This window comes from Sapajus apella, unplaced genomic scaffold (genome assembly GCF_009761245.1).
Source record: "Sapajus apella isolate SASKATOON/1434 unplaced genomic scaffold, GSC_monkey_1.0 scaffold81, whole genome shotgun sequence".
In the NCBI taxonomy this organism is placed as follows: Eukaryota; Metazoa; Chordata; class Mammalia; order Primates; family Cebidae; genus Sapajus; species Sapajus apella.
Window position 1 is genome coordinate 2,549,708 of NW_022437021.1, and position 27,234 is coordinate 2,576,941.

The following is a 27,234-nucleotide window of genomic DNA, read 5'->3' on the forward strand; positions in this document are numbered from 1 at the left end:
TACAAATATATTTCACAATCGTGAAGGAAAACTACAGTGTTGGCTTGGTAGTTAATAAGAGGATAGAAGTTGAGTGTATGCAAGTCTTAAAAGTAATAACTTGTTTTAAATTGAATATGTTTATATCCACTGATCATCTAAATGCTAGTGGTTTCTCATATCTACTTTTGTTCTGAATTTTAAACTTGATCTTTAATTTTAGTCCATTATTTACTATTTGTTTCCCAAAGGTACAATAGGTTTTTAAAAAAAAAAAAATACTCTTTCAAATGAGTCCTAAATCCTAATATAAATTTGATGTGAAGAGCAAATGAATTTGTGTGAACATATTCTGGAACACAGTTGTCATCTCAGGCTTGGTCATAACTTTATATTTACATTTACATAAGTTTGAACTTCTGTGCTGTACTTTCAGTTTTTTAAAATAACAGCTTTAATGAGATATAATCCACATACAATGCACCTATCTAAAATGTACAATTTTAAATTGTGATTTTTAGAAAATTCACAAAGTCATGCAATCATTATTATAATCAATTTTAGAAAGTTGTTACTATACTAACACTGCACACCCACCCTTGTACCCATTTGCAGTCACTTACCACCACCTCCACCCCTAGGCAACCACCAATATACTTGCTATCTCTATAAATATGCCTATTCTGGACATTTTGTATAAATGGAATTATATAATATATACTTGTCTGTGACTGGCTTCTTTCACTTTGTAGAACATTTTCAAATTTCATCTATGTTGTAGAATAAATTAGTATTTCATTTTTAATTGTGCAATAATATTCTATTTTATGGATATGCCACCTTTTGTTTATCCATTTATAAATTGATGAGCATTTGGGTTGTTTTTATTTTTTGACTATTATGTCATTGTGAACATTCATGTACAAGTCTTTGTGTAGACATATATTTTCATTTTTCTTGAGTATATCCCTAGGAATAGAGTTGCTGGGTCATATGTTAACTCTGTATTTAACATATTGAGGAATTGCCAGACTGTTTTCCAGAGCAGATGCACCATTATACATTTCCACCAGCAAAACAGGAGAGTTGCAACTTCTCCACATCTTCACCAGCACTAGCTATTATCTGTCTTTTTGATTATAGCCATTCTAATGAAAGTGAAGTGGTATCTCATTGTGGCTTTGATTTCTATTTTGCTGATGACTAGTGATGTTGAGCATCTTTTCATATAGCTATCAGATATCCATATATCATTTTTGGAAATATGTGTATTCATATCCTTTGCCATTTTTAACTGAATTATTTGTCTTTTGATTAAGTTATAAGAATCTTTTATATGTTCTATATACAAGTCCTTTATTAAATATATGATTTGCAGATATTTTCTCCTATTCCATGGGTTGTCTTCACTTTTCTAATGGTGTTCTTTGAAGCACAGAACTTATAAATTTTGATAGAGTTCAATTCATCTATTTTTTTTTCTGTTACTGCTGGAGCTTTTGGTGTCGTATTTTAAAAGTCATTGTCTAATCCAATATCATATTTATACCTGTTTTCTTCTCAGAGTTTAATAGTTTTAGCTCTTACATTTAAGTCTTTGATTTTTTTTGTGTTTATACTATTTTAAGAGAATTTTTAGGTTTATAGAAAGATTAAACATAAGGTGCAGAGATTTCTTTTGCATAGCCTCCCCCATTATCAGCATCCCTCGCCAGAATGGTACATTTATTACAATTGATGAACTTACATTGACAAATCATTATCACCCAAAGTCCCTAATTTACATTAGGTGTCACTGTTGGTAGAATATATTCTGTAGGTTTGGACAAATTTATAATGACATGTTTCTACCATTATAGTGTCATATAGAGTAGTTTCACTGCTCTAAAAGTCAGCTGTGTTCCACCTGTTCATCCCTCCTTCTCCCCAACTTCTGGCAATCATCAATGTTTTTATTGTCTCCATAATAGCTTTTTTTTCCCCAGAAAGTCATATAATTGGAATCATATAGTCTGTAGCCTTTCCATATTGGCTTATTTCACTTAGTAATATGCTTTTAAGTTTCTTCCATATCTTTTCATAGCTTGATAGCTTACTCCTTTTTTAGCACTGAATAATATTCCATTTTCTGGATGTATCACAGTTTAATTATTCACCTACTGGAGGACTTCTTGGTTGCCCCACTTTTTGGCAGTTATAAACAAAGCTTCTATAGATATCCACATGCAGGCTTTTGTGTGTAAATAAGTTTTTATCTCCTTTGGGTAAATACTCGGGAGAGTGATAGCTGGATCATATGGTAAAAGTATGTTGTTCTGTAAGAAACTGCCAAACTGTCTTCCAAATTGGCTACACCATCTTGCATTCCCACCAGCAATGAATGAAAGTTGCTATTGCTCCATATCCTTGCCAACATTTGATATTGCCACTGTTCTGGATTTTGGCCAATCTGTGTGTTGTATATCTCACTGTTTTAATTTGTCTTTCCCTGATGACATGTAAAGTGGAGCATCTTTTCATATACATATTTACTACAAGTATATCTTCTATTATGAGGTATCCGTTAAGGTCTCTGGCTTTTTTTCTTTCTTTCTTTTTTTTCAGACAGAGTCTAACTGTGTTGTCCAGGCTGGAGTGCAGGGGTGCAATCTTGGCTCACTGCAGCCTCCACTTCCTGGGTTCAAGCAATTCTCATGCCTCAGCCTCCCAAGTCGAGTAGCTGAGACTACAGGATCATGCCACCACACCCGACTAATTTTTGTATTTTCAGTAGAGACGGGGTTTCACCATGTTGGCCAGGCTGATCTCGAACTTCTGACCTCAGGTGATCCACCTGCCTTGGGCTCCCTAAGTGCAAGGATTACAGGGGTGAGGCACCACACCTGGCCTGTGTTTTAAATTTCAAGTTCTACTTGTTCATGCTGGTATATAGGAAAGTGATTGACTTTAGTTATATTAATCTTAGTATCAGCTCTATCAGCTTGTGCCTCATGTAATTTGATGCTTTCTGTTTTGGAAGGTTATTAATTACTGATTCCTGCAACCTTGCTATAATTACTTACTAGTTTTAGGAGATTTTTAAAAATCAATTCTTTTGAATCATATAATCTGCAAACAGTATTATTTTATCCTTTCAAATTTGTATACTTTTTATTTTCTTTTTGTCTTTTATTACATTAGTTAGGACTTCCAGTATGATGCTAAAAAACAATAAAGAGAGGCAACAGTTTTAACTTGTTCCTGATACTAGTGGGAAAACTTCAAGTTTCTTACCATTTAGAGTATTATTAGATGTAGATTTTTTGTAGATATTCTTTATCAAATTGAGGAAATTTCCCTCTATTCCTAGTTTACTAAGAATTTTTTTTTTTTCCACAAATTGCCATTGGATTTTGTCAAATGCTTTTCCTACAACTGTTGATGCTGTCATGTGATTTTTCTTCTTTAGCCTGTTGATGTGATATTAACTGATTTTTGGATGTTGAACTAGCCTTGCATAACTAGGGTAAGTCCCAGTTGATCATTGTGTATAATTCCTTTTATACATTGTTGACTCTGATTTGCTATTTTTTTTTTTTTTGAGGATTTTTGTGCCTGTGTTTATGAGAGATGCTGGTGGGTTGTGTAGTTTCTTTTCTCATCATGTTGTTTTCTAGTTTTGGTATTAAGGTAATTTTGGCCTCACAGAATGTGATAGGAAGTATTCTTTTGGCTTTTGTCTTGTGAGAAATATTGTGGAGAATTGGCATAATTTCTCCTTTAAATGTGAGAATCACTTGAACCCAGGAGGCAGAGTTTGCAGTGAGCCGAGATCTGCACTCCAACCTGGGCAACAGAGCGAGACTCTGTCTCTAAAATAAAATTCAATTCAACAGTGAAACCATCTGGATCTGATGCTTTCTGTTTGGAAAGATTATTAATTACTGATTCAATTTCTTTGCTACATATAGGCCTATGCAGATTATCTGATTTTTATTTATTTATTTTTTTCTTCTGCTTGCTTTGGATTTGATTTGTTCCTCTTTTTCTAGTTTTTTGAGGTGGGGGTTTCAATGATTGCTTTTAGATCTTTCTTCTTTTTAATGTATGCATTCAATGCAGTGAATTTTCTTCTAAGTATTACTTTTGCTGACTTGTAAACATTTTGATAAGTTATGGTTTCATTTTTATTTAATTCAGAATATTTTTAAGTTTCATCCAGGATTTCTCCTTTAATCCATGTGCAGTTTTTGAAGTGTGTTGTTTAGTCTCCTGGTAGTTTGGGATTTTTCAGTTCTCTTTTGATATTGAGTTCTAGTTTAATTCTACTGTGGTCTGAGAGCAGACAGTGTATGATTTCCATTCTTTTAAATTTGTTAATTTTTTATGGCCTGGAATGTTGCTAAATGTTTCATATGAACTTAAGAAGAATGTGTGTTCTGCCGTTGTTGGAAGAAGTAGTCTATAAGTGTCTATTAAAACCAGTCAACTGATGATGATACTGAGTTTCACTATGTCTTTACCAATTTTCTGCCTGCTGGTTGTGTCCACTTCTGATAAAGAGATATTGAAATCTCCAACTATAATAGCGGATTCATCTGTTTCTCTTTGCATATCTATCAGCTCTTGCCTCATGTATTTTGGTGCACTGTTATTAGGCACATACACATTAAGAAGTGATTTGTATTCTTAGAGAATTGACCACTTTATCATTATGTAATGTCTTTCTTTGTCTCTGATAAGTTTACTTGCTGTGAGGTTGGCTCTGTCTGAAATTAATATAGCTCCTCCTGCTTTTTAGAGTTATTGTTAGCATGGCATATCTTTCTCCATGCATTTACTTTTAATGTATATGTATCTTTGTATTTAAAATAGTTTCTTTTTTTTCGTAAACAGCATATAGTTGGATCTTGATTTTCAATCCACTGTGACAGTCTCTGTCTTTTAATTGGGGTATTTAGACCATTGATGTTTAATGTGATTATTGAGGCCAGGCATGGTAGCTCATGCCTGTAACCCCAGCACTTTGGGAGACAAAGGCAGTCAGATTACCTGTAGTCAGAAGTTCAAGACCAGCCTAGCCAATGTGGTGAAAACCCATCTCTATCAAAAATACAAAAATTAGCTAGTATGGTAGCAGGCACCTGTAGTCCCAGCTACTCATGAGGCTGAGGCAGGAGAATCACTTGAACCCAGGAGGCACAGGTTGCAGTGAGCTGAGATCTGCACTCCAACCTGGGCAACAGAGCGAGACTCTGTCTCTAAAATAAAATAATCTACCATATTTGTTATTGTTTTCTGTTTGTTGCCTTTGGTTTTGTTTCTGTTTTTGTCTTCCACTCTTTTCCCACTTTTTATACTTTTAATTGAGCATTTTTTTATGATTCTGCTTTCTCCCCTCTTTTAACATATCAGTTGTATTTTTTTAACTTTCTTTTAGTGATTGTCTTAGAGTTTGCAATATACATACAAAACCAATCCAAGTTCACTTTCAGATAACATTATGCTACTTCCTAGGTAATGCAAGTATCTTATGATAACAAAATAATCCCTGTCTCTCCCTCATCTCTCTTGTATCATTGCTGTCATTCATTTTGCTTATATATAAGTGTACATAAACATATAGATGTATACATTTATGGATACATGGGCAAATATGTTGTTGCTATTATTTTAAACAAGTTGTTATCTGTTAGATCAATTAATAATCACAGAAGGTTTTATTTTATCTTCATTTATTTCTTCTCTGATGCTCTACTTTTCTTTATGTAGATCTAAGTTTCTGACCTATATCATTTTCCATCTCTCGAAAGAAGTTATTTTAACATTTCTTGCAAAGTAGCTTCACTTTATTCATTAGAGCCCTCTGCATATTAGTCATAGTTGTTTGAAATTTCTGGTCTGATAATTTCAACATCTCTGCCTTATCTGAGTCTGGTTTGATACTTGTTCAGTCTTTTCAAACTGTGTTTTTTTGCTGATGGTATATTTTATAATTTTTTCTTGATAGCCAGACTAATGTATGGAGTAAAAGGAATGACTAGAAGTGGAGCTTTAGTAATATGGTGGTCAGATGCTGTGGGAGGGGAATTCTATATGATTAGTTCTCAATCTTTTAATAAGCCTATGCCTCAGGACCATGAATTTCACATCTACCTTTCAAGGTAGATTGTTTTTTAGTGTTTTCAATTTTCTTAAAGAATAACCTGAGAGTTTTACATTTTTACAGCGTTTATGTCATGGTTGGTGCAGATGTCCCGTTTTCTTCTTGTTTACGAGAAGTTGAAAATCCACAGAATCAGTTGAGATGCAGTCAAGAAATGGAGCCTGTAATAACATGTGATAAAAAATTTCGTACTCAATTTTACATTGACTGGTGCAAAATTTCATTGGTGAGTTTTTATTTTGTTTTTTTTTTGCAAGTGTAGTTAAAAATTATGTGGCTGGAGGTAGTAACATTTGACTAAAACTTGAATTGCTTTTAGGAATAAACCCTGGTTTTACTTTAACTGCAGTTGACTTCCCTGAGTTTAAGGATCTGGTAAGGTCGTTGACAGTGCATCCATTTAGGAAAGAGTATATCCACTTTTGTACTTATTCTACCCTGGATTAGTTGCTGGGGCTGGATTAGCTTGGCAGGTGGTCTAGATGAACTGCTTGGACATCCATATAGCTGCTAAATGGGCACAGATAATGGAGTTAGTATGATATGTGCAGAAAGATTCTTCTTAAATATTCTGCCACTACCCAACTTTGGAGGAGAGGATGGAGTACAATAATAAATCTGAAAATAAAGCAATATTGTGCTATGATTTAATATTCCAAAGCCAAATTATAGAGACAATTCCAAGTGAAAAAAGAATCATACCCATAATTCATAAACATTATATTTCTTTCCAAATCACATTTTAATTTGCATGTTAAAAGATTTAGGAAAATGTAAGATTTCAAATATATTTAAGATATATGTAACATTTTATATATGTTTATATATCATTTTATATGTCTGTATATAATTTTTAGATCCTATTATCTGAAAGGTAGGAGAGTTGTTTTAATTCTTTTTTTCTTTTCATATTTAATGTATCCAACTGATGTTTTAATTTAGTGACCTTTTAGTTTTAACTTCTGTCAACTTTTTATGACTGGTGATGAGTGAATTAGATCTAAGTTTAAAGTTGACATTTGAACAAAGTTGTTGACACATAAACACAACTATCACTTCATGTCTTAGAGAACCAGCTGCAGGCAACTTTCCAGGATCCAGTACTAGAGAACATATTACTCACGTTGCAACACTTAGCACTCCTTGTGGCATTTTGCCTTGAACTCTTCCTCTCATGCCTCTTGTCTCATGGCCCTTAGAAAAATGGCCTTCTTTGCCTTCCTAAGTAAAATTATTATTATAGGCAAATTTGCTCAATATTTCAGTCAGGGTGCTAATGACACAAGGGTTCAGGAGACTGAGCAGCTCTGCAGCCGTAACTCAGATTCCTCTCCCAGCATCAGTGGATGGCAGACCCTAACAATGCCATTTTACTTGTGGTTGTTCTAGAAAATTAGTTTATGTTTAGGACTATTACTCAATCTCTAAAAGTTTAAAAATGACATATGCCTTAAAGATTTTTGTTTATGTGGTAAGGCTTTATAAGTGGAAAGTTTGGGAATTTTTATTTTTTATTTTACATGTATTTATTTTTATGCCATATCTTGCCACAAAAGATTTCAGAAGGTTAAATAAGAGTCATACAATACACATAATAAATAAAATGTAAAAGAAATGGAAAATCAGGACCTAAATTTCACCCTCTAAAAATAAGCATAAGGCTGTGTTTGACAACAAGCTGCCTAATGTGAAGGGAAAAAAAAAAAAAAAAAAAAAAGAAATTCATCAGTTGTTTAGTTCTCATTCTTAAAAAGGAAGCACAGCATCCATTCTTTGGCAGAAAACAAAAGTTTTTACTAACATTGTATTACTAAGAAAATTTTTCAAGTGGAGTTTGTTGGGAGCAGATACTGAATAATGCTACAATAATTATCCCCAACAGTTTATTTTAGTAGCAAATGTAGTAGCAAATTTCACATGGCTGCATTTTTAGTGTGCCTCAATAAAAACCTTAGCATAATTAAATGCAACTCAGTGAAAGCCGCTCAATTAATGTGGAGGTAAATTAACATAATGCAACTGTTGTAGTTTTTTTGATTCTGGGATTTAAGTAAGACTGGGTTAGGTTCCATATTCCCTAGACTATCTTCCATAAAAGTTACTTCTGTCAGCTGGAAGGCAGAAAGATCAAGGACATGTTTGGAAATTGTCCCTGTTTTGTTTTGTTTTGTTTTTCCTTTCTCTTTCGCTAAACTTAGAAACCATAGGTGCATACCTGGTTTTCAGCCAGTTTTAGGTTTGGTAACATCTGCACTTGAGTATTGCCACTAGCAAATAAGACATTTACATGGTAGTGTAAAGGACTATTGCTTTAGAGAAAGGAAACCTAGAAAGAACAACTACACTGATAGGCACATACACGTTAAATATGTACACATGTAAATGTATATGTATACGTGTTTTAGAGAGAACATAGAAAGTAGACCAAAGTAAAGCCTTTATTACTTTCATTCATTACACTCCCTACCTCCAGTAAATACTTGCAAATTCAAAGTGATAAAGTAATTGGAAAATATGGCTTTTTAGATAATTTGTCAAAGAATGTTTTAGTGTGTCCCGATCTTAAAATCTCAATGTTTGCAACTATTAATTTATTGTGTAATTGTCTTCTTTTGTATCAGGTTGATAAAACAAAGCAAGTGTCCACCTATCAGGAAGTGATTCGTGGAGAGGGGATTTTACCTGATGGTGGAGAATACAAACCCCCTTCTGATTCTTTGAAAAGCAGAGACTATTACACGGATTTCCTAATTACACTGGCTGTGCCCTCGGCAGTAGCACTGGTCCTTTTTCTAATACTCGCTTATATCATGTGCTGCCGACGGGAAGGAGTGTGAGTACTTTAAGACTAATAAGAAAATTAGAGATCCTGCCAAGATAACAACATAGAAGATTCCATTAAAAACAAAGTTTCATTTAGCTCATAAAACAGTTTGTAAATGAATTGAAATTGTGTTCAGTCAAACTGCAATATTTTATTTCTTTAAAATGAATTAAAATAGTTTCGAGTCTAGTAAATCAAATTAGGGGATATAATTAGTTTATTCAAAAATTATTAAGGCTAGATGTAAATTCATACTGGCAAAACAGTCCCAAGAATAATTGAGGCTAGATATTTGGTTATACGAGCTATCTTGTATGAGCAGAGACTGGTTTGCAGACCTGTAATTGCACTTAAAAAAAAATTGTGTTAGTTTGATCAGAAGTGATGGTCAAAATTCTTCTTGAAATCATTCTGCTGTCAAACAAGATGACACAGTCTAAATGTTTAAAATATATTTTTAAAACCCAACTTAGGAGTAAATTAATGAAAATAAGGTATAATTTGAGTAATGAGTCTTCACTTCATGAATAGTTAGTACTTTCAGGACATCTATGTCAATTAAGGTAATTTCCAAAGATTACCTGGAAGTCAGGGTAACAAAGCAAAGGTTAAAAAATGAATAAAGCAGCAAGTAACAAATCCTTTCATTTTTACATGTAGCTTGATTTCATTATGTCATAGAATTTATTTCAATCAAGGCCTTGATTCTTAATCTCCATTTTTTTTTCCATTTTTCTATGTGTTTCTCATCAGTATTCCATCGTATGTGTATCATCCAAGTAATGTCATAAACCTGGTGGCAAATGCTGCCTGGTTGCATTTAATAGTAACAATGTCAGCGTTTCCACATCATGCAAGATCCCATGAGCATATAGTCTTAATGTTCCAAATATCAATGCTATTATTTAATTCATAAATTTTGTTTTGTTTCTAGGGAAAAGAGAAACATGCAAACACCAGAGTAAGTGTCTTTTTTCCTGTTATTTTCTTCATCATTTTTGCCACTTCTCAGTTGCCCATCGTGCTCCATACATGTGTGTCATGCTTTTTTTCATTCATCATCTTTCATAGTTTATTTCATAACTGTGAAAGCTGCTTTCTAAATAGAGATATTTAGGAGGGGTAGAAACTAAAACCTTTAAAAAGGATTTGAAAACTAAGAGTAAACAGATAAAAATTAAACCTAAAGTATTTCAGATTCAGAATATTAACTTGCCATTTATATTATGTGATTTCCAATCTGCATTTCTGTAAACCAGAGAACAGATGAAAAGACCTTTCATACAAGTTTTCCAGAATCTACAGTAATAACCTACCATAAAATGAAACCTCTGTGAGTATTTATGAATGCCCCACCAGAAGCAAAAATATAAAAGCTATGATAGTTTTATCTTAATCATAGAAAATAAATAGAAAACTAGTTTGTTACTTAGGGCAGTAATATTAATACAATGCTTCATAGCTTAGTTTAATAAAACACTTATGTATTTTAAAATCAGTTTATAGTTTTCAGTTTTGTTATATTAAAAGTATGTGAGATATCTGACTTTGTGAGATAGTTTGTTGAATGCCCAAAGTGCAATAATGTCTTGTCACTTTAAAAAATAAAAATACTTCATAGCTTTTTCAAATTGATGACCCATTAGGCTAATATATGATTTTAAATATATGTTGTTTTATTTCTTTTTGACCTAGCATTCAACTGGTTCATCACAGTGCTATTCAGAAATCTACCAAGGAGCTTCGAGACATGTCCAAGAATAGAGAGATAGCATGGCCCCTGTCAACGCTTCCTGTGTTCCACCCTGTGACTGGAGAAATCATACCTCCTTTACACACAGACAGCTATGATAGCACAAACATGCCATTGATGCAAACACAGCAGTAAGTGTCCACTTAGAGCCACAATTATTAATATGGGTGTATATTTTTACTAATATCTGTAAAGACCAGATTTTTCTGTTGTTGTTGTGTTGTTTGTTTGTTTATAACTGGAAGAGAAAATACAAAAAGGATATTAATCGTGTAAATCCCACCCCTACTGTCCTGAGACAAATACAATACAATTACTTTTAGGAAATGTACATTTTCCCCCCTACTAATGCAAATAAGACTACATATACCTTAATATTTAAGAAATTGACACTGATACTAAACTCACATGTTTGCTCAAAGATGAGTTAATTATTAAAAAAGAAGCATATCCTAAGCATTTCAATTTGATTATTTTTTAGAGATGTTGTTAGAATTATTTGGTTTTAACCTATTAAATATGTTATTACCATAGACCTTTGTAATCTAAATTTTTGCCTTAGAATTAAGGATGTTTGGGTTGTTTTTTGTGATCTGCTTGTCTATCAAGGCAGGCAGTTCCAATTTGGGCTATAAACACCTATTTTATTAGTGCAAACCTTGTCTAGTGCTATAGGGACCAGGGTTAGAAAGCCTGGAAGGACCTTGTAAAGATAAGGATAAAGGGTGAGGAAATTGTACAGTTGCATTTAGGAAACCATGTTGTATAATACTGTAATACAGCATTATGCTACATCGTATATTGCTAATATAATGTAGCCTAATGGTCACATTTTTATATAACGGAATGGTGGATAAAACTGTTGTTTATAAGAACATGTCTCTTTTTTTTCTTTTTAACCATATGTTAAAATGAGTTGAATTCAATTGCTCAAGCACTAGAAGTCACAAAGTTGGCTTTTGAGGTCCTCCTCTTTTTCACTTTACTTTTGTAGATGGAGTGGTTATGCAGAAAAATCTTTCTCCCTCTCTGTCTCTCTCTTTCTCTCTCTTGCTCTCTCTCTCTCTCACACACACACACACACACACACACACACATGCGCGCGCACACACACACACCCCCCCCATCCCTTAGGATATGATATTAAAGTGAACACATTCACCTGGGAACTCTGCTGGGTACATTTTCCCATTGAATGTTTATTTTTGTAACCAGATAGAATGCTTGTGGTAATTTGAAGATTAAATAATAATTAATATGAATAGTATAGATAGACAAGTTTATCCAGAATACTTTAGAAATCCAAAAGTATTATGAATATTTTTCTAAAGTTCTCTAACATCACTTAAAGTCATACAGAATAAGGTTCGTGTTTTATGTGCATGTGTATGTGAGAGAGTAATTACATAATGGGTAGTGGGTAATTTAAGTAATGAGTAAAATTGCATAAGTTTACAGTTTTAAATTTTTGAAACATTAATACATCAGGGATATAAATATTAAAGTCTGCAAAATTTAGTTGCACTGAATGAAACAGATGGGTTTCTATACTCTCTGATGGTCAGTAGCCTATCTATTATGGGTCATCATAAAACCCAGTTTACCAGGATTAGATATTGATGAGAAAAATTGGTAAAATTTCAATAATATTGTAATAATTCACAATTTAACCTTTTATGCCTTTTTTAGGTGAAAATTATGAAATGGCTTTGTCATTTTCAAAATGAAAAGAATTCGTACTTATTCTTTAAGTTTATTAAGTTTCTGATATTGTTTACCCTAGCATGCCAGTGAAATGTTGACAGATACCCTTCAAAAATGAAGTGGTCAAATCACCTAGAAAAAAGTAGTAGCAACATTGCAAACTTTTAACATGAAACATGAAGTCCTGTAGCTAACCAAATTGTTTATGAATGATAAATTCAGTATACTTAGTATGAATGTGAAGAAGAAATGCATACCCTTTTAAGAAGTGTTAATTAGTAAGTGCAAGGCAGCATTATCCAAGCATATGCCTGGTTATCAAGTACTGTAATGTAAAGGTTTTATTTCTCTGTTTTTTAAGCTACAACAGTCCTCAGTCCCTTAGTGTGCTGATATACTTTATGAATCCATAGGAAAAGGTCAGAATAGGCAACTCTTCATAGAACAGAGTTTGAGAAATGCTTCTATTGATAATGTAACAATGCTGTAGAATTTTAGAGTAGAAAACTAGTTATAATAAGTAGGGGAACTTGACTACATATGTAAGTCAGTAAAACTCTATTGCTAATGAAATTGAAGAGAAGGAAAATGTTGTTATCATTTTAAGATAACCCTTTCTAATCATATATGTTGAAAATAAGAATAGCTCCTTAAAAAGTATTTTGATTCCCTGTAGTTAGAATTTTACAATATTGCTACTAATATACAAACAAAATAAAATTTTCTGTCTAGTTTACACCAAATGCATCTTTCTGGTCCTTCCATAACCCCATCAAGACTGTCATTATGTTGATCAGATCTATTTGCAAATGCAATACGCTATTATATTGAACTTGCAACAATTTAAACACATACGTAGTTTTAAGTCCAGAAAACCTTCACATTATTCAGATTTCTGCTAATGGAAAAGCTCCATTAACTAGCACTTCTATATAAATAGGGTACACAGATAATTGACGATGTTCACAATGATTATTCTGAGGCACTGCAGGATCATCAAGTGCGTCTGACTCATCAGAGGAAAATTAAATTACATTCGGTGTCGTTTCAGTGTTGAGTGTATATTATCTTTCTTTTATTCTTGGAAATGGATAATATGTGCACGGTCTCTATGGTAACTCCCTATAAGCTAGAATATGTGATTAAATTAACCTCATTTTCCAACCATGCCAGATAATAGGGAATTTATTGTATGGGGTTCATCATAACTGTTCTTCATGGAAATTCAACTTTTACTCTTTACCAGAAAAACAGCCATGTTTTAAAAGTTTTACTTCAGCACTGAGTAGACACACATAAATATTTTGGTCATTTGGATTGAACTGAATTCTCAAGATTAAATGATATGATATTTGGGGAGGCATTATAGTACTCAATAACCAGGTATATGCTTGGATAATGCTGCCTTGTACTTATTAATTTACCCTTCCTAAAAGGGCATGTATTTCATCTTCACATTCATACTATGTGTACTGAATTTATCATTCATAAACAATTTAGCCAAAGGATTTCATGTTTATTCTTCAGACTTGATACCAGAAATATTCAGACACGGATATGGCTAAAGGTTTACATTGGCTTCTAAGTAAGACTCAAGAATATTCAAAGCTTTGTTTCAAAACTGCATAAAACTAGTTTGTTCCTTTAAACAAGTCAATTTACATCAGAGGTATAGAGAACTCACAAAATTGTGTAATAAATGACTGCCACTGTTATCAATCACATAGTAATATTTTCTTTTCGGTAGAATGTTTCACAAAGTGCCAGACTGGCACCATAAATTAGCCAGTAAGAAAAAATATTTAATCATTTGCAGAAGATAAATTTGAGCCACTGATAAGGGGCAAAGCTAAATTAGGTCAGACATGAGATTAGATTATTTACCTATCCTGACATCTAGGCAGGGATAGATAGCATTCATCATTGACCTCAGAGGGATCTCTGATTTACGTTGTAAACAAAATGAACAAAGAGGCAGTGGAAAGGGAAGCTGGAATAGAACCTGGAGATGTGCCCAGAAATGAGGTGTTTCATTTTGTAGTTATTCCTTCTGCTTTTCAAATTACAGAGATAATATAAATAGGCTGTTAAAACTATCACATAGTCTAGAAATATAAGGTCAACTTAATTTGATCTTTGCTAATGTATTTATTATTTAATAAACTTTTTATTTTTGAATGATTATAAAGGTACAGGAAAGTTACTCCTAGATACCCCTCAGCCAGTTTCTCCTGTTGTTAACATCTTATAGTACCATGGTACATTTGTCACAATGAAGAACCCAGTATTGTTACTTTATTGTTACCTAGACTTCAGACTTTTTTCAGATATCATTAGTTTTTTCACTAGTGTTCTTTTTCTGTTCTAGGATTCCATCTAGGACACAATAATCACTATGTTTCCTTAGTCTCCTCAGGTCTGGGCATTTTCTTATACCTTTCTTGTGGTCCCATGACCTTGACAGTCATGAAGAGCTCTAGCCAAGTATTGTATAGTATGTCCCTCATGCCCTCGTATAGTAAGTTTTTCTGCATCTGTCCTTTTTATCTTTGTAGCAAATAAGTGTTGCCATTAATAGCAGGGCGAATTTTTTTCCTCTATAGACATTCATCTTATGTATTACAATTCATTTCTGGAAATCACATTGTAAAGTAATTCTTAAAAGTAAATTGACTTTGCCCAAAGAACCATTGTTGTGATTGGGGTTATGTTTGTGACCAAAGACTTCACATCAAAAATCTATTACATATTTGATTGGTGTACCTCAAAGATTGCCCTTTGTAATTGTTTAAATGAAAAAAAATTTAATTCCAAGTAATAGAATTTTAGGTCCTCAAAGGAATGTCAAGAGAGAGTCTAGCCTTGTTCCCAAACCATGTTATGTGTCAGAATCACCGTAGAGCTTTTACAGTATACATCCTGGGGCTCTGAGTCAGGGAATTTAGAGTCTGGTGGGAGTGTGGATTATGGGCAGTGGTAGAGCTCCTGCAGAGAGCTTCTCAACAAAGTTTGAGAATTCCTGGCTTAATAATCAAATGACTTAAGTTTCAAGATTGGAAAATCCAAAAACTCTGATATTTCTGGTCAGGCTCATGAGTGGGAAAGGTTGTTATTCACATTCCTCTACATGGAGTTTTAAAAGTGGAATAGTTTTTCCTAAATTCCCCCATGTGAAACTGTGAAAGAGAAGCAGTCTATGCACATTGTCTAGGAGGTTGGAGGTATTTGGGAGTTTATGCTACTCAGCCTCTAGAGTCTTCCACACCTCCCTAAACTGCCTGAGGAAAATGATATGGAGAGATTGAGAAATAGAGCTAATAAGAAAACAGTGCCTGAATGGCTAAACCTGGAACAGCTCAAAGCCATTGAGAAATTGTTATTTTGTAGTCTTATGCTTGGGGACAGGGATCCCAATATTTGATTTTCTAAAAAATAATTTTTTATTATATTAAATTTGTAGTGAGGTATGCTGTCTTTTGGGGAAAGATCTGCCTCTTCACTATTCTTATGACAACATCAATACCAGTTGATTTTTCTGAAGCGGTAGGCATCTCCATGAGGCCCCTTAGTTAATGAATAACTGGGGATAGTGCTCCACACATTTTTCTGGAAGATATTAACTTGTTACACAAAAATTTTCCTTATTCATTATTCTAAACAAAATTCCTAATCCAGGATAATTGGTTCTCCCTCAAAACAGGAGATAGTTTGCACCTAATCTTTTGAAAATTGACAAGTATAAAAGTAGAATTAAGTCTTCTAATTAAAAATAGTATCTAATCATTTTAGCTTTTATTTAAGTATTTTTCCATTTGTCCTCCCTTTGGTCACAATCACAACTTTATGGTCAAATTTCATAAATAAAAATTAAGTTTTAATAAAAGTATCAGTTGAAGACAATGATTTAGGGGACTAAGATTTAAGATTATGGTGTCCTGTTGAGAAGAAGTATCAAGCAGCCAAGAATATTTCCGAGCCATTGATTTCCAAAAATATATTACTATTTCTTATTGTTTAGTGACGTCACCATACTAATTGAAAAGTGAAATGTTTTGTATTCCATGTAACTAATGTCATTTTCTTTCAACTCTGGCATGGATTCTTTGGCTTTATGCAAATCATTTTGCTTTTTAGTATTGAAATAAGTAGCAATATAATCAGTTGATAATCATCAACTTTACTCACAGAATTACTGTATAGGGTATCCAAGAATGTCAAATTACTTTGAAACGGTTGTACAAATAACAAATAATTGTGTACTTCCTCCAAATCACTTATTTCTTAATTTGCAAATCATTACCTTTGCATTCTTAAAGAATGAAGTTTGTGCAATGACTAATTTACACAATTTTCTATTTAAATGCATGAAATTAATGAAAATGAAATTAGAAAATAATGCTAATTTACAGTTACAGTTTTCTTAAATTTCTATGTAATACAGTTTATACATAATAATTTTTCACTTCGTCTAATAATTATTTTAAATTGTTTTATGATTTTAAAAAGGTCTTTCCTTAGAAGGATTATAGGGCCTCTACTTGAAGTTGACCCCCCTCTCCTGTATAATTGCCTTTAGGACCGTGCTCTCACCAAAGATGAAAATGCTCCACCTTCTTCCTGTATCCTTTGCATCTTTTAACTAGCAGAGTTGAGGGTGTAGGCATTTTTTCTAGTGTGCCTGAAGCAGTGCTCTTACAAGCTGTGTTCCTTCAACACTTAAATGGAATACACAGTTTTAAATATGCCCATCATAGATGTATTCACACTCTAATACAGGTTCGCATGTAGTTACAAGTTGTACATATCTTGGAGACTCAAGGGTCCCCCTCAAAACAGGAGATAGGTCGTACTTAATCAGGAGAAACTGAGTCGCAGTAATTTTTGGTTGAGCACCTTTTTGTACACACAAGCACTTTTAATATAACTCATCTAAGTTTCCTTTGAAATTACAAGGAGTGCATGTGCATTGTTCAAACATAACCACTTAGAAGATGCACTATGCTTTTCAGTCCCTAAATCAATATAAGACACACAGTTGCTTTCGTATCTATCTTCTCTAAATTTCTTGCTAGTTTGTTTGTGCCATTTTTCTCAACCAGCCATCTCTTTTCACCTAGCCCAACCCATTGTGATTTAGAAAGTTTAGCAATGCAGCAAAAGAGGAACAAATGGAAGCTAGAGGAGAAATAACAGGGCATAGGTTGTCTTTGATCAGTGGTTTCCAAGCTAAATTCCACAAAAGGTCAGTTAGGAGGCCAACAGGAGGGCCAACAAGGCAGGGGGAGGCGTCCAACTACCTCATCTAAATGCTGATATTGAATTTGAAGTATCTTTAATCTAAGGCTTTCGGAAAACCCGTGTCTTTGTTTACCAACCACTGCCTATGTTACAACACCTACATTCTGGACTTTCTTTATCCTTTTTGATTTTTGTATTTTGTTGAAATGTGTTGATTTCATCTGTTAACAGGCTAGGTAGAGCTAGAGATGGTAAGGAATGAGGAAGTGCTTGTGTGGGTGTGTGTGCATACTTGTGTACAGAGGGTGCACTGTATTTGTTTTGAGTATAGAATAGACCCAAATCAGTTGTATCTGAGTAGGTAAAACACATTCTCCCACCCCACGCCAGATGCCCATCTAATTGCATTTTGACTTCTGTAGTAAAGATGTTTGCCTTGCCATCTTTAAATGTAGAACTTACTCCCTCTTTGTAGTTTATAAATTGATCTTTTTACTTTGTGACCAAAACAAATATAAATACATTGTGTGAAATTCTGAAAGAACAAACAAACTAAAAAGAAATACTCCTCTAGCCCACACGGGGATAAGTAAGGCTGATAAGTAACAATAAAAAAGAATATAAATGTTGGAACAAATTATTAAGTAACTTCCTCAAATTGAGTTAGAGTTGAGTTTATTATTTCCTTAGTAATATCTTTAAAGTGGAACTGAGACATTAAAAAAATCACTCAAAGGTGTTAACTATAGATTAAAGTAAGAGTTTAAATACTGTTTTCCACTTTAGATTGTTGTATTTGGAACATAATACTTTCTTGGCTGAAATAATTCAGATCAATGGTTTTCAAACTGTTTCTTAGAGATTTCTTTGAATTGCTGTAGGGGCCAGCATGAGGGGCAGAGAAAACAAAGCAGACAGGATTCCTAACTCCCTTGTTTCAACCCAGGCAACCTCACATTTATCTCTTTTGTACGTCGCAGTTCCGCTTAGGGTTTCAATTAAGAGGAATCCAAGTGTTAAAGAGAAAACACAAAACTTTGAAAATCCCCAGCTTGGATCAAACTTTATTGCAAAGGACTGACTCCTAGAGTTTCTTCCACATAGAACTTAAATTGTACATTTTCATAAACTAATTTTAATATCAAAATTTGAAACTAAATGGGTGTATCTATATGTCAATAAACATGTATATTATGTGAGTCTTTTTTTAATATACTTTAAGTTCTGGGGTACATGTGCAGATTGTGCTGGATTGTTACATAGGTATACACATGCCATGGTGTATGTGAGTCCTCTTAATACTCAGGATACTAAACAAAATAGGATGGTTCTTATTGTTAATATACATTAGGGCAATTAAATATTACGTTCAGAGAATACAATGACTATCAGCATGTGAATGAAAGCATGCTAAATGGTAACCTAATTGTGAGTTGCTTAGAGAGGAGCCATAATATGTTAAAAATTTTAATAACATTTCTTATGGGAATTTTTAAATTATAAGAGTAATACCTGTATGTTATAACAAGTTCTGAGTTGTTTGCAAGGACAAATGGGAGCTGATTGGGTACAGGATATGGTAGTAGCCATGCTTCAAGCAGACATGGGGCACTCCATGTAGGAGTGAGATATATTGTGGCTTTCCAGGCCACATTAAGAAATCTGAAATTTAATCTGCAGATAAATATAAGGAAATATTGAAATGTGTGTTATTTGAATGACATAACCAGACTTGTGTCTTAGAACAGTAGTCCCCAACCTTTTTGGCACCAGGAACTGGTTTCATGGAAGACAGTTTTTTTCACAGACCAGGAGTAGTATTACACACTTTATTTCTATTGTTATTACATTGTAATATATAATGAAATATTATGTAACTCACCATAATGTAGAATCAGTGAGAGCTCTGAGCTTGTTTTCCTGCAACTAGATGGTCCCATCAGGGGGTGATGAGAGACAGTGACAGATCATCAGGCATTAGATTCTCATAAGGAGTACACAACTTAGATCCCTAGGGTTCACACTCCTATGACAGTCTACTGCTGCCACTGGTCTGACAGGAGGCGGAGCTCAGGTGGTAATGCAAGTGATGGGGAGCAGCTGTAAGTACAGATGAAGCTTCGCTGGCTCACCTGCCATTCTTCACCTCCTGCTGTGCAGCCAAGTTCTGTCGCCCAGGGTTTGGAGACCCCTGTCTTGGAAGATTGTTCTGATAGCAGTAGGCAGAGTGGATTATAAGGGGACAATAATGTGAATAAGGAAACAAGTCAGACCGATTACAAGGATCCAAGTGAGAAATGATGATGGCTTCAACCAAGCCATTATTAATTAGCAATGGAGATGGGGAAGAATGGGGCAGATCCAAATGAGACAAAAAGAAATGCCAAAGTCCCTTAGTAGTTGAATGTGGGGACTGAAGGAGAGGGAAGGAACAAGGATGACTTCTGCATTTTGCTAATGCATTTCATGCATGGCTACTGTCATTCCTGACGTGAAGATAAAAGAGCACAAATGTTTGAGATAGTGAATGAAGGTTATATTTATTTTTCCATAAAACGTGTGAGTGTATGTATGTCTTCTAGACCTGGATCTGAAAGTATATAGGTTAAGAGCACAAGCCACTGTGTTCACATCTTTACCTTCCACATCCTAGGTATGTGGCGTTGGATCTGCAAGGGTATTTCCTCACCCATAAAATGGGGAAAATATTAATGTCTACCTGTTAGGGTTGTTGTCAGGTACTTTAGAGTATAGCAGGTAGTGAAAGATTCATGCATGTTATCAAATATTATTAATTTTTATTCTCCTCAGACCTAGTTTCCTCATCTGTAAGCTCAAGAAGGGGGAGGGGAATTGTGCTGGATTACATGACTGGGGTTATAGTTACCTGTAAAGTTTTTCAATCTAGTATGTCTGCTCTCTTTTTACAAGTGTGTAGCAAACACAGTTTTACTCAAAAATGTTCATCATTTCTAGGAACTTGCCACATCAGACTCAGATTCCCCAACAGCAGACTACAGGTGAGTGCTAATAATAATAATTTCATGTTTATGGATGAATCTAATAGATTAAAAGATAATTATGGCACTATATAAAATTTGTGTCATAGACGTAGACATAACTTAGAACCTCAGAATAATAGCTTAGATTATGACGTAGATTGGCATCAGAATGATAAACACAGGGTAAATGATCTTAGAGCAAAAGCATCCATGGAGGTCCTGTCTAATTAAGGAAGACTGAATAAAACCCCTTTCCTTTAGTGAAGCTCCCTATTCTTCCCCTTGGTATGAAAGATTCTTAGCTTGGATGCATCCAGGATTTGTCTCAGTAAGTGAGCAGCTTGAAACTGACTCTTACAAAAGGAAAGCATTGTGACTAATCACTGAGGCTTCATTGGGATAAATGAGAAGTGGCTGGCCTGGTTTTAAACCCGTTTTAAAAAGCTGTTATAACATGACCAGTGACAACAAGATGGTGGACAATTCTCCTTGGACTATTCTATTTCCCTAAGACTTGCTTTCTTTATTTCTTTCAAGTGTCCCTAAAAAATTTCCACAGCCAATTATTTCATTCATCTCTATACTGAGTAGATAACTTATTCATGATTGTCTTCTAATTAGTGGTTGATTCCTAGTTCTAATTGCCAGGCAACCATTAATGCCTTTATAGCTCTTTTGGAAAAGCAAGAGAAGTTTTAAAAATGTAAGTTGGATGTGGAATTCTAAGTATGAATAGTGGCATTGTGATAGGGAAACTATTAAGTAAGTCTCTTAAAAACTTCAGGCACATCCAGAAATGTATTGCATGTTTTCATTCAGAAATTATCTTCTCTATTACTGCTTTCGTGAATTTAAGGAGATTTTCGTTTGACAACTTTTCAAAGATTTGAGGCAAGTATAATGAAATTGTTCGTCAGATTTCAGTTACAGGATAATGTTTATCAGAATTTTTCCTACAATTTGATTACTCAGTTTTAATTAAATGCTAACGTGTTTCAACAAGACTATTCAGTATATTGATGTGTTGTTGCTACTTTGTAAGCATTCAGGAGATTGATGAAGGAACAAACTTTGTTATAAAAATGAGTCACCTAAAGAGAGAAAAAGATAAATGAATTCCTAGTACCACTAATTTCATGGCTATTTTTTTAAAGAGGAAAATTTCTAAAAGAATATTTCTACAATGGAAACGATAGAACTTCATCATTAACCTTGTAGCTTCCATCTCTCCTAAGATGTGTATCTTCTGATGCTTAATTATTTCAGGCATGGAGTGAGTAGAAAGGAGGCAATTTCTAGAAAAATAGTAAATATTTCTTTCGAGTATTTAAAAATCTAGACTTTACTTACTTACCCACTAGGGGAAATAGGAAACTTTAGTAGATGATATTAGGGCAATTTAATAGTCACATAGATTTTTTTTAGCAAGTATGCTTGTTAACTTGCTACATTTTAGTAACAGAGCATTTTCAAATACAAGGACAATTTATGCCTAAACAAATACAAGAGCTGGAGTTTTCCCAGGGGATTTTAAGGTTGTTTAACCCAATTTATAAAGTTATTTTTCTGAAACAGATTTTTGGGAGCAGGCATTTTGCTTGAGTCAAGAAAGCTTTGCTCTTCTTTTTAGTTAACACTAGAGCCTATTACCTTCTTGTTTTCTTACATTTTTCTGCAATTTGGATTATATTACTAAAATACACTATCTCTTCTGGTTGTTTTGTTGTTACTATCTCCTCTTGGTTGTTTTGTTGTTAGTTTTTTTCAGTGAGTCCCTACAATATCTAAGTGCCAAAGGGAGAGAGACCACCCTAGCATTTTGTTATAATTATGAAAGATTGGTGTGTTTGTACCTCTGGTACATTTAAAACTAAATGGAGGCCGGGTGTGGTGGCCAAGGCGGGTGGAACACCTGAGGTCAGAAGGTCGAGACCAGCCTGGCAAACATGGTGGAAACCCCTTCTCTACTAAAAAAAAATACAAAAATTTGTTGGGTGTGGTGGCACGTGCCTGTAATCCCAACTACTTGGGAGCCTGGGGCAGGAGAATCACTTGAACCAGGAGGCAGAGGTTGCAGTGAGCTGAGATCACACCACTGCACTCCAGCCTGGACAACAGAGTGACTCTGTATCAAAAAAAAAAAAAAGAAAAAAAAAACCTAAATGGAGGCATGCTTCCTGGAGAGAAGGGCTACTGGGCAATTTATATTCCTTATTGCCATTCTATTTATTTAAATAAAAAAGTTTGTTTCTCAATTTCTAAATTATTCTATCTACAAATGCATGGATTCAGTGCCATTCATATATTTTTGTGAGTACAACAGCTTTTCTATTCTTTTACCCTGATTATCCTAATACTGCAAAGAGGTACCTACATTTATGCATGATTATCGTTAAACAGTAACTGGAGTTTTCCAAGTACCACAGCACACTATGCATGTGTCAGTTTTCTTTATGAAGGTAATTTAGGCACAAGAGTTTGTCTTGGATATCAAGTAATTTTATTTGTAGCTACCTGTATGGAATTTATCAGGAGAAAGTATATCTTGAAGTTCTTTTTTTAATTAAGTTCCTTGTTTTCTTTTAAATTCTCATCAAAACTTTAAGAAATGAACTAGCTGCTGGTGTTGTAGTCCTGGACTTGAGCACTAGCTGGGATAATAGAGCAGTTAAAAGCTGACAGTCACACTAACTTTTGGACTAGACCCAAACCATTAGGTTTGATGCCCCTTCAGGATTTCTCATTTTCTCTGCCCTACCAGCCCACATGGTATTTTTTTTTTAAGCCATGATTAAAAGGTACAGTCATTCTTTTTGTTTATTGTGGGAGGAATTTTCAGACTGTACCTTTTGGGAAATATAAAATATTATAGCTTTGGCCCACGAAGGAGAGGATTAATTTAGAATTTTTTCTTTCGTTTTTTTAACTAAATACAGAGAAATCATGCAATGTAATTATTTTACATTGTATTAAGAAGATGGAGATTGTATCCTTGCCATAATTTGCTTTGCTCAAAATCTAAAAGTATCCATGCCCTAACGCCTGCCCATATTCATTCTTACACATTGCAGGTAAATGGTATCCCTGAAGAAAGAAAACTGACTGAAGCAATGAATTTATAATCAGATGATATGGCAATTATATCATATTTCTTTTCTCTTCCAATAATGCATGAGCTTTTCTGGCATATGTTGTGCATGTTGACAGTATTAAGTGTGTAGCAAGTAATACAACATAACTTTAATTTTACTAATGTATTTTTTGTACTTAAAACATTTTTGACAATTTGTAAAACATTGATGACTTTATATTTGTTACAATAAAAGTTGATCTTTAAAATAAATATTATTAATGAAGCCTAATGTCTGGTGAAATTTATTTGAATAAAGTATCTGCTTCCTATTTAGTAGAAATCTTTTAATTGCTAGAAACAGGTTTGTGTGTTCAGTCTCATTCCACAAGACTTTATTTAGTCCTTCCTATAAATATATAAAATGTCTGTGCTTCAGTGTTCCAATTGAGCAACCCATTTAAATAATATTTTAACTCTTGTGGCCTGTAAATCCTGTTGTTTTTTATACCACTTGGAGTATTTTCAAATAAACCTAGTTTTATGGATTGTGAAACTGATGATATCCAGTTAATGCAGAGCAGCCAAGGTCTCACACTTAGCTGACTTCATAATCAGATATTTGGGTTTTTTTTTTTTTTCTTTAGCTATACCCACTGAAATGGGAGGATATTTGGATCTAGAAGCAAGACAGAAGTTGTTACACAAAAAGAATAGTTACTGCTAATGTGACATCAGTTAGCTCCAAAACCCCAGAGTTCCTTGCAGTAACTCTTTATGTTCAAGGCTCTATTGCTTCTTCTTACCATTTTGGTCTGCTTCATGCATCTTGGATACTATTGGATCAGTGTGGCTATCATGTCACCTGGCAGGGCAGCTTTCCTTGCAGACTGGGCTAGCTGGAAAACCTTCTCTTAATCTACTTTGGGCAAATTTTTGTGTCACCTATTAGTTGGCCAGAGATCACAAAAATTCCAAAATCCAGACAGACTCCCTGTTAATACTATGTACCGCAACTTGTTTTCCACTTAGGGAGAATACTCTTTCATATCATTGACATTAGAACCTCCCTCTTCTTTCTAGGACAGAGGAAGTAGGTTCTCTTATTTCTTTCTTTCTTTTTTTTTTTTTTTTTGAGACGGAGTTTCACTCATGTTACCCAGGCTGGAGTGCAATGGCGCGATCTCGGCTCACCGCAACCTCCGCCTCCTGGGTTCAGGCAATTCTCCTGCCTCAGCCTCCTGAGTAGCAGGGATTACAGGCACGCACCACCATGCCTAGCTAATTTTTTGTATTTTTGGTAGAGACGGGGTTTCACCATGTTGACCAGGATGGTCTCGATCTCTTGACCTCGTGATCCACCCGCCTTGGCCTCCCAAAGTGCTGGGATTACAGGCTTGAGCCACCGCGCCCGGCCCTCTTATTTCTTAAAGATATCTCTCTTACTCTTATTTCTTCCTAAGGTATCTAGGGCATTGCCACTTACTGTTCTCCAGGAGTATCAGCTTGAGATTGTAAATGTATTGCATCAGAGTCATGGCCTAGGAGGAATGCAATGTCAAGGCTCCAGAGGACCGGATTTTGGCACAGACACAGAGTAAACTGTTGCTCCTGTCAGGTGAAATCAAACTGCTCCTGATAGTCCAAGTGAGCAGCAACAAGGTAACACACGATCAACATATCATGGACTACAGATCAGAAATCAGGAATTTTATTAATCTATTTAGTAAAGAAGCCATTTGGAGATGGGAAAGTACAGTTGGAGTTAGCATTGGTTTTTGCATTGACCATACTGACATATTGAATGGGGAGAGAAATCATTGGCCCCCATCTTACAAATCTTTAATAATAGCTTTAATCTCTGCAGTTCCCCCTGAGAAAGTAATCTTCCTTCTGACTTAATATTTCGATGGGGAAAAGAGTCCAAATAATTTCCCCATCGTTGATGCTACGCTAATAGTCCTTGAGGACTTAAGGGTTTTTCTGTTTTTGTTTTTGTTTTACAAAGTGAGGATTGTGGCATATGTTGAGGATTTCTATCCCAACTATACACTCTCATAGTGGGCAAATGGCTGGCTGTTGAGTTTTGGGTCCTGGTGGTAAATTTAAAACACCTTTTTCAGTTAGCCAGCATAATCCCTTGCCCTAAAATACTGACTATAATGGTTCTCCACATTTCCAGGAATTCAAGTAAGCTTAAGATTTAGATTCCAAATCCCCTAAAAGTCTGCGCCTTTTCCACCCTCCAAGCTATAGTTACCCATATACATGACAACCTCTCTTTGAGGAAGGTCTAGGTTCAATTACCACATGGGGTGTACCTGAGGTTGCAAGATTTCCCATCATTCCACAGGGTCCATATCTACAATCTGGTTCTTTCGAATTGACTTAAGGGACCATGATTCTTTTAAACATTGACTTTAGTAAGGCCGTCTCCTACCAAACGTGTGTTTATTTCTATCCGCCTTCAGTCTTTACTTGGAGGCTAGATCAGTAATGGTACTGGGCAGTGAGCAACAAGGGATTGTTGATCTTTAGAAGTGCCAATGGCAGTAATGAAATTGAAAGCTCCTAACCAGTTATTTAGGTCAAAACATGCATTAAAAATTCACATCTGTAAAATCTACACTGATGATAGAAAAGAGCACTTAGTAAAGCTGTTAAGGCTAAATTTGAGGCTAAGAGAATACTTAGAAGAGAAAATTAAATAGAAAATAACATCAAGGTCAGTGCCTCCAAGTACAGACATAGCAAATAGGTGAGGTGAGTGACCCTTGGGATCAATGGTCCAAGACCTGAGCTATTACTTCTCATGTCTTGACCATACCAATTAAGGATGAATAAAAGCCTTTAAGCAAACCATCCTAAAATAGGGCAGCTTCAAAAATTTGCATTTCAGAATTTCCTATTAAACACCTCTACCATCTGCTTAGTTACTGAATGCCTAATACATTACTTAAGTCAGATAGTGTTCTAAGGATGCAATGGTGAGCCAAATTAGACATAGGCTTGTTCTCAAAGAGTTTACATTCTAGTGGAAAAGACATATTAATCAAGTAGTTATACAAATAAATGCCAACCTGTAATAGCGATAAATGCTATGATGGAAAGTGATGCTATAAAAGTTTATCACAGCAGGACTTGACCTAGTCAGCAAGGTCAGAGAAGCTTCCCTAAAGTTTGGTTGATACCAAAAGAATGAGCAGTAAATGTTAAGATGAAACTATCAACTGAATAAACAAACAACCTACAGAATATGAGACAGTTTTTGCAATCTATCCATCTGACAAAGGTTTAATATCCAGCATCTATAAGAAACTTTACTAGAAAAAAAAAAATTAAAACTGGGCAAAAGACATGAATTGATAATTCTCAAAAGAAGACATACATGTGGTTAACAAACACACAAAAAAAAGCTGGCCAGGCACAGTGGCTCACGCCTGTAATCCCAACATTTTGGGAAGCCAAAACAGGCAGATCACTTTAGGTCAGGAGTTCAAGACCAGCCTGGACAACCCC

At 34.5% G+C, this 27,234-nt stretch overlaps 1 protein-coding gene across 12 annotated transcripts in view; it reads left to right on the forward strand.

The window, feature by feature from the left end:
• Positions 1 to 24,007, forward strand: part of SGCE (sarcoglycan epsilon) — a 69,751-nt gene extending 45,744 nt beyond the window's left edge. For 3 of the 12 annotated variants that reach the window (XM_032252930.1, XM_032252925.1, XM_032252934.1), the window contains 7 exons: positions 6,188 to 6,350; positions 8,746 to 8,957; positions 9,883 to 9,909; positions 10,644 to 10,832; positions 20,620 to 20,663; positions 21,502 to 21,536; positions 23,717 to 24,007. In XM_032252930.1, coding sequence (XP_032108821.1) covers positions 6,188 to 6,350; positions 8,746 to 8,957; positions 9,883 to 9,909; positions 10,644 to 10,832; positions 20,620 to 20,663; positions 21,502 to 21,536; positions 23,717 to 23,767 — 721 coding nt within the window. In that variant the 3' untranslated portion in view covers positions 23,768 to 24,007. The remainder of the gene's footprint in view (positions 1 to 6,187; positions 6,351 to 8,745; positions 8,958 to 9,882; positions 9,910 to 10,643; positions 10,833 to 20,619; positions 20,664 to 21,501; positions 21,537 to 23,716) is intronic. The other 9 variants (XM_032252932.1, XM_032252928.1, XM_032252936.1 and 6 more) reach the window with 3 other exon arrangements.
• Positions 24,008 to 27,234: the final 3,227 nt, after the last annotated feature.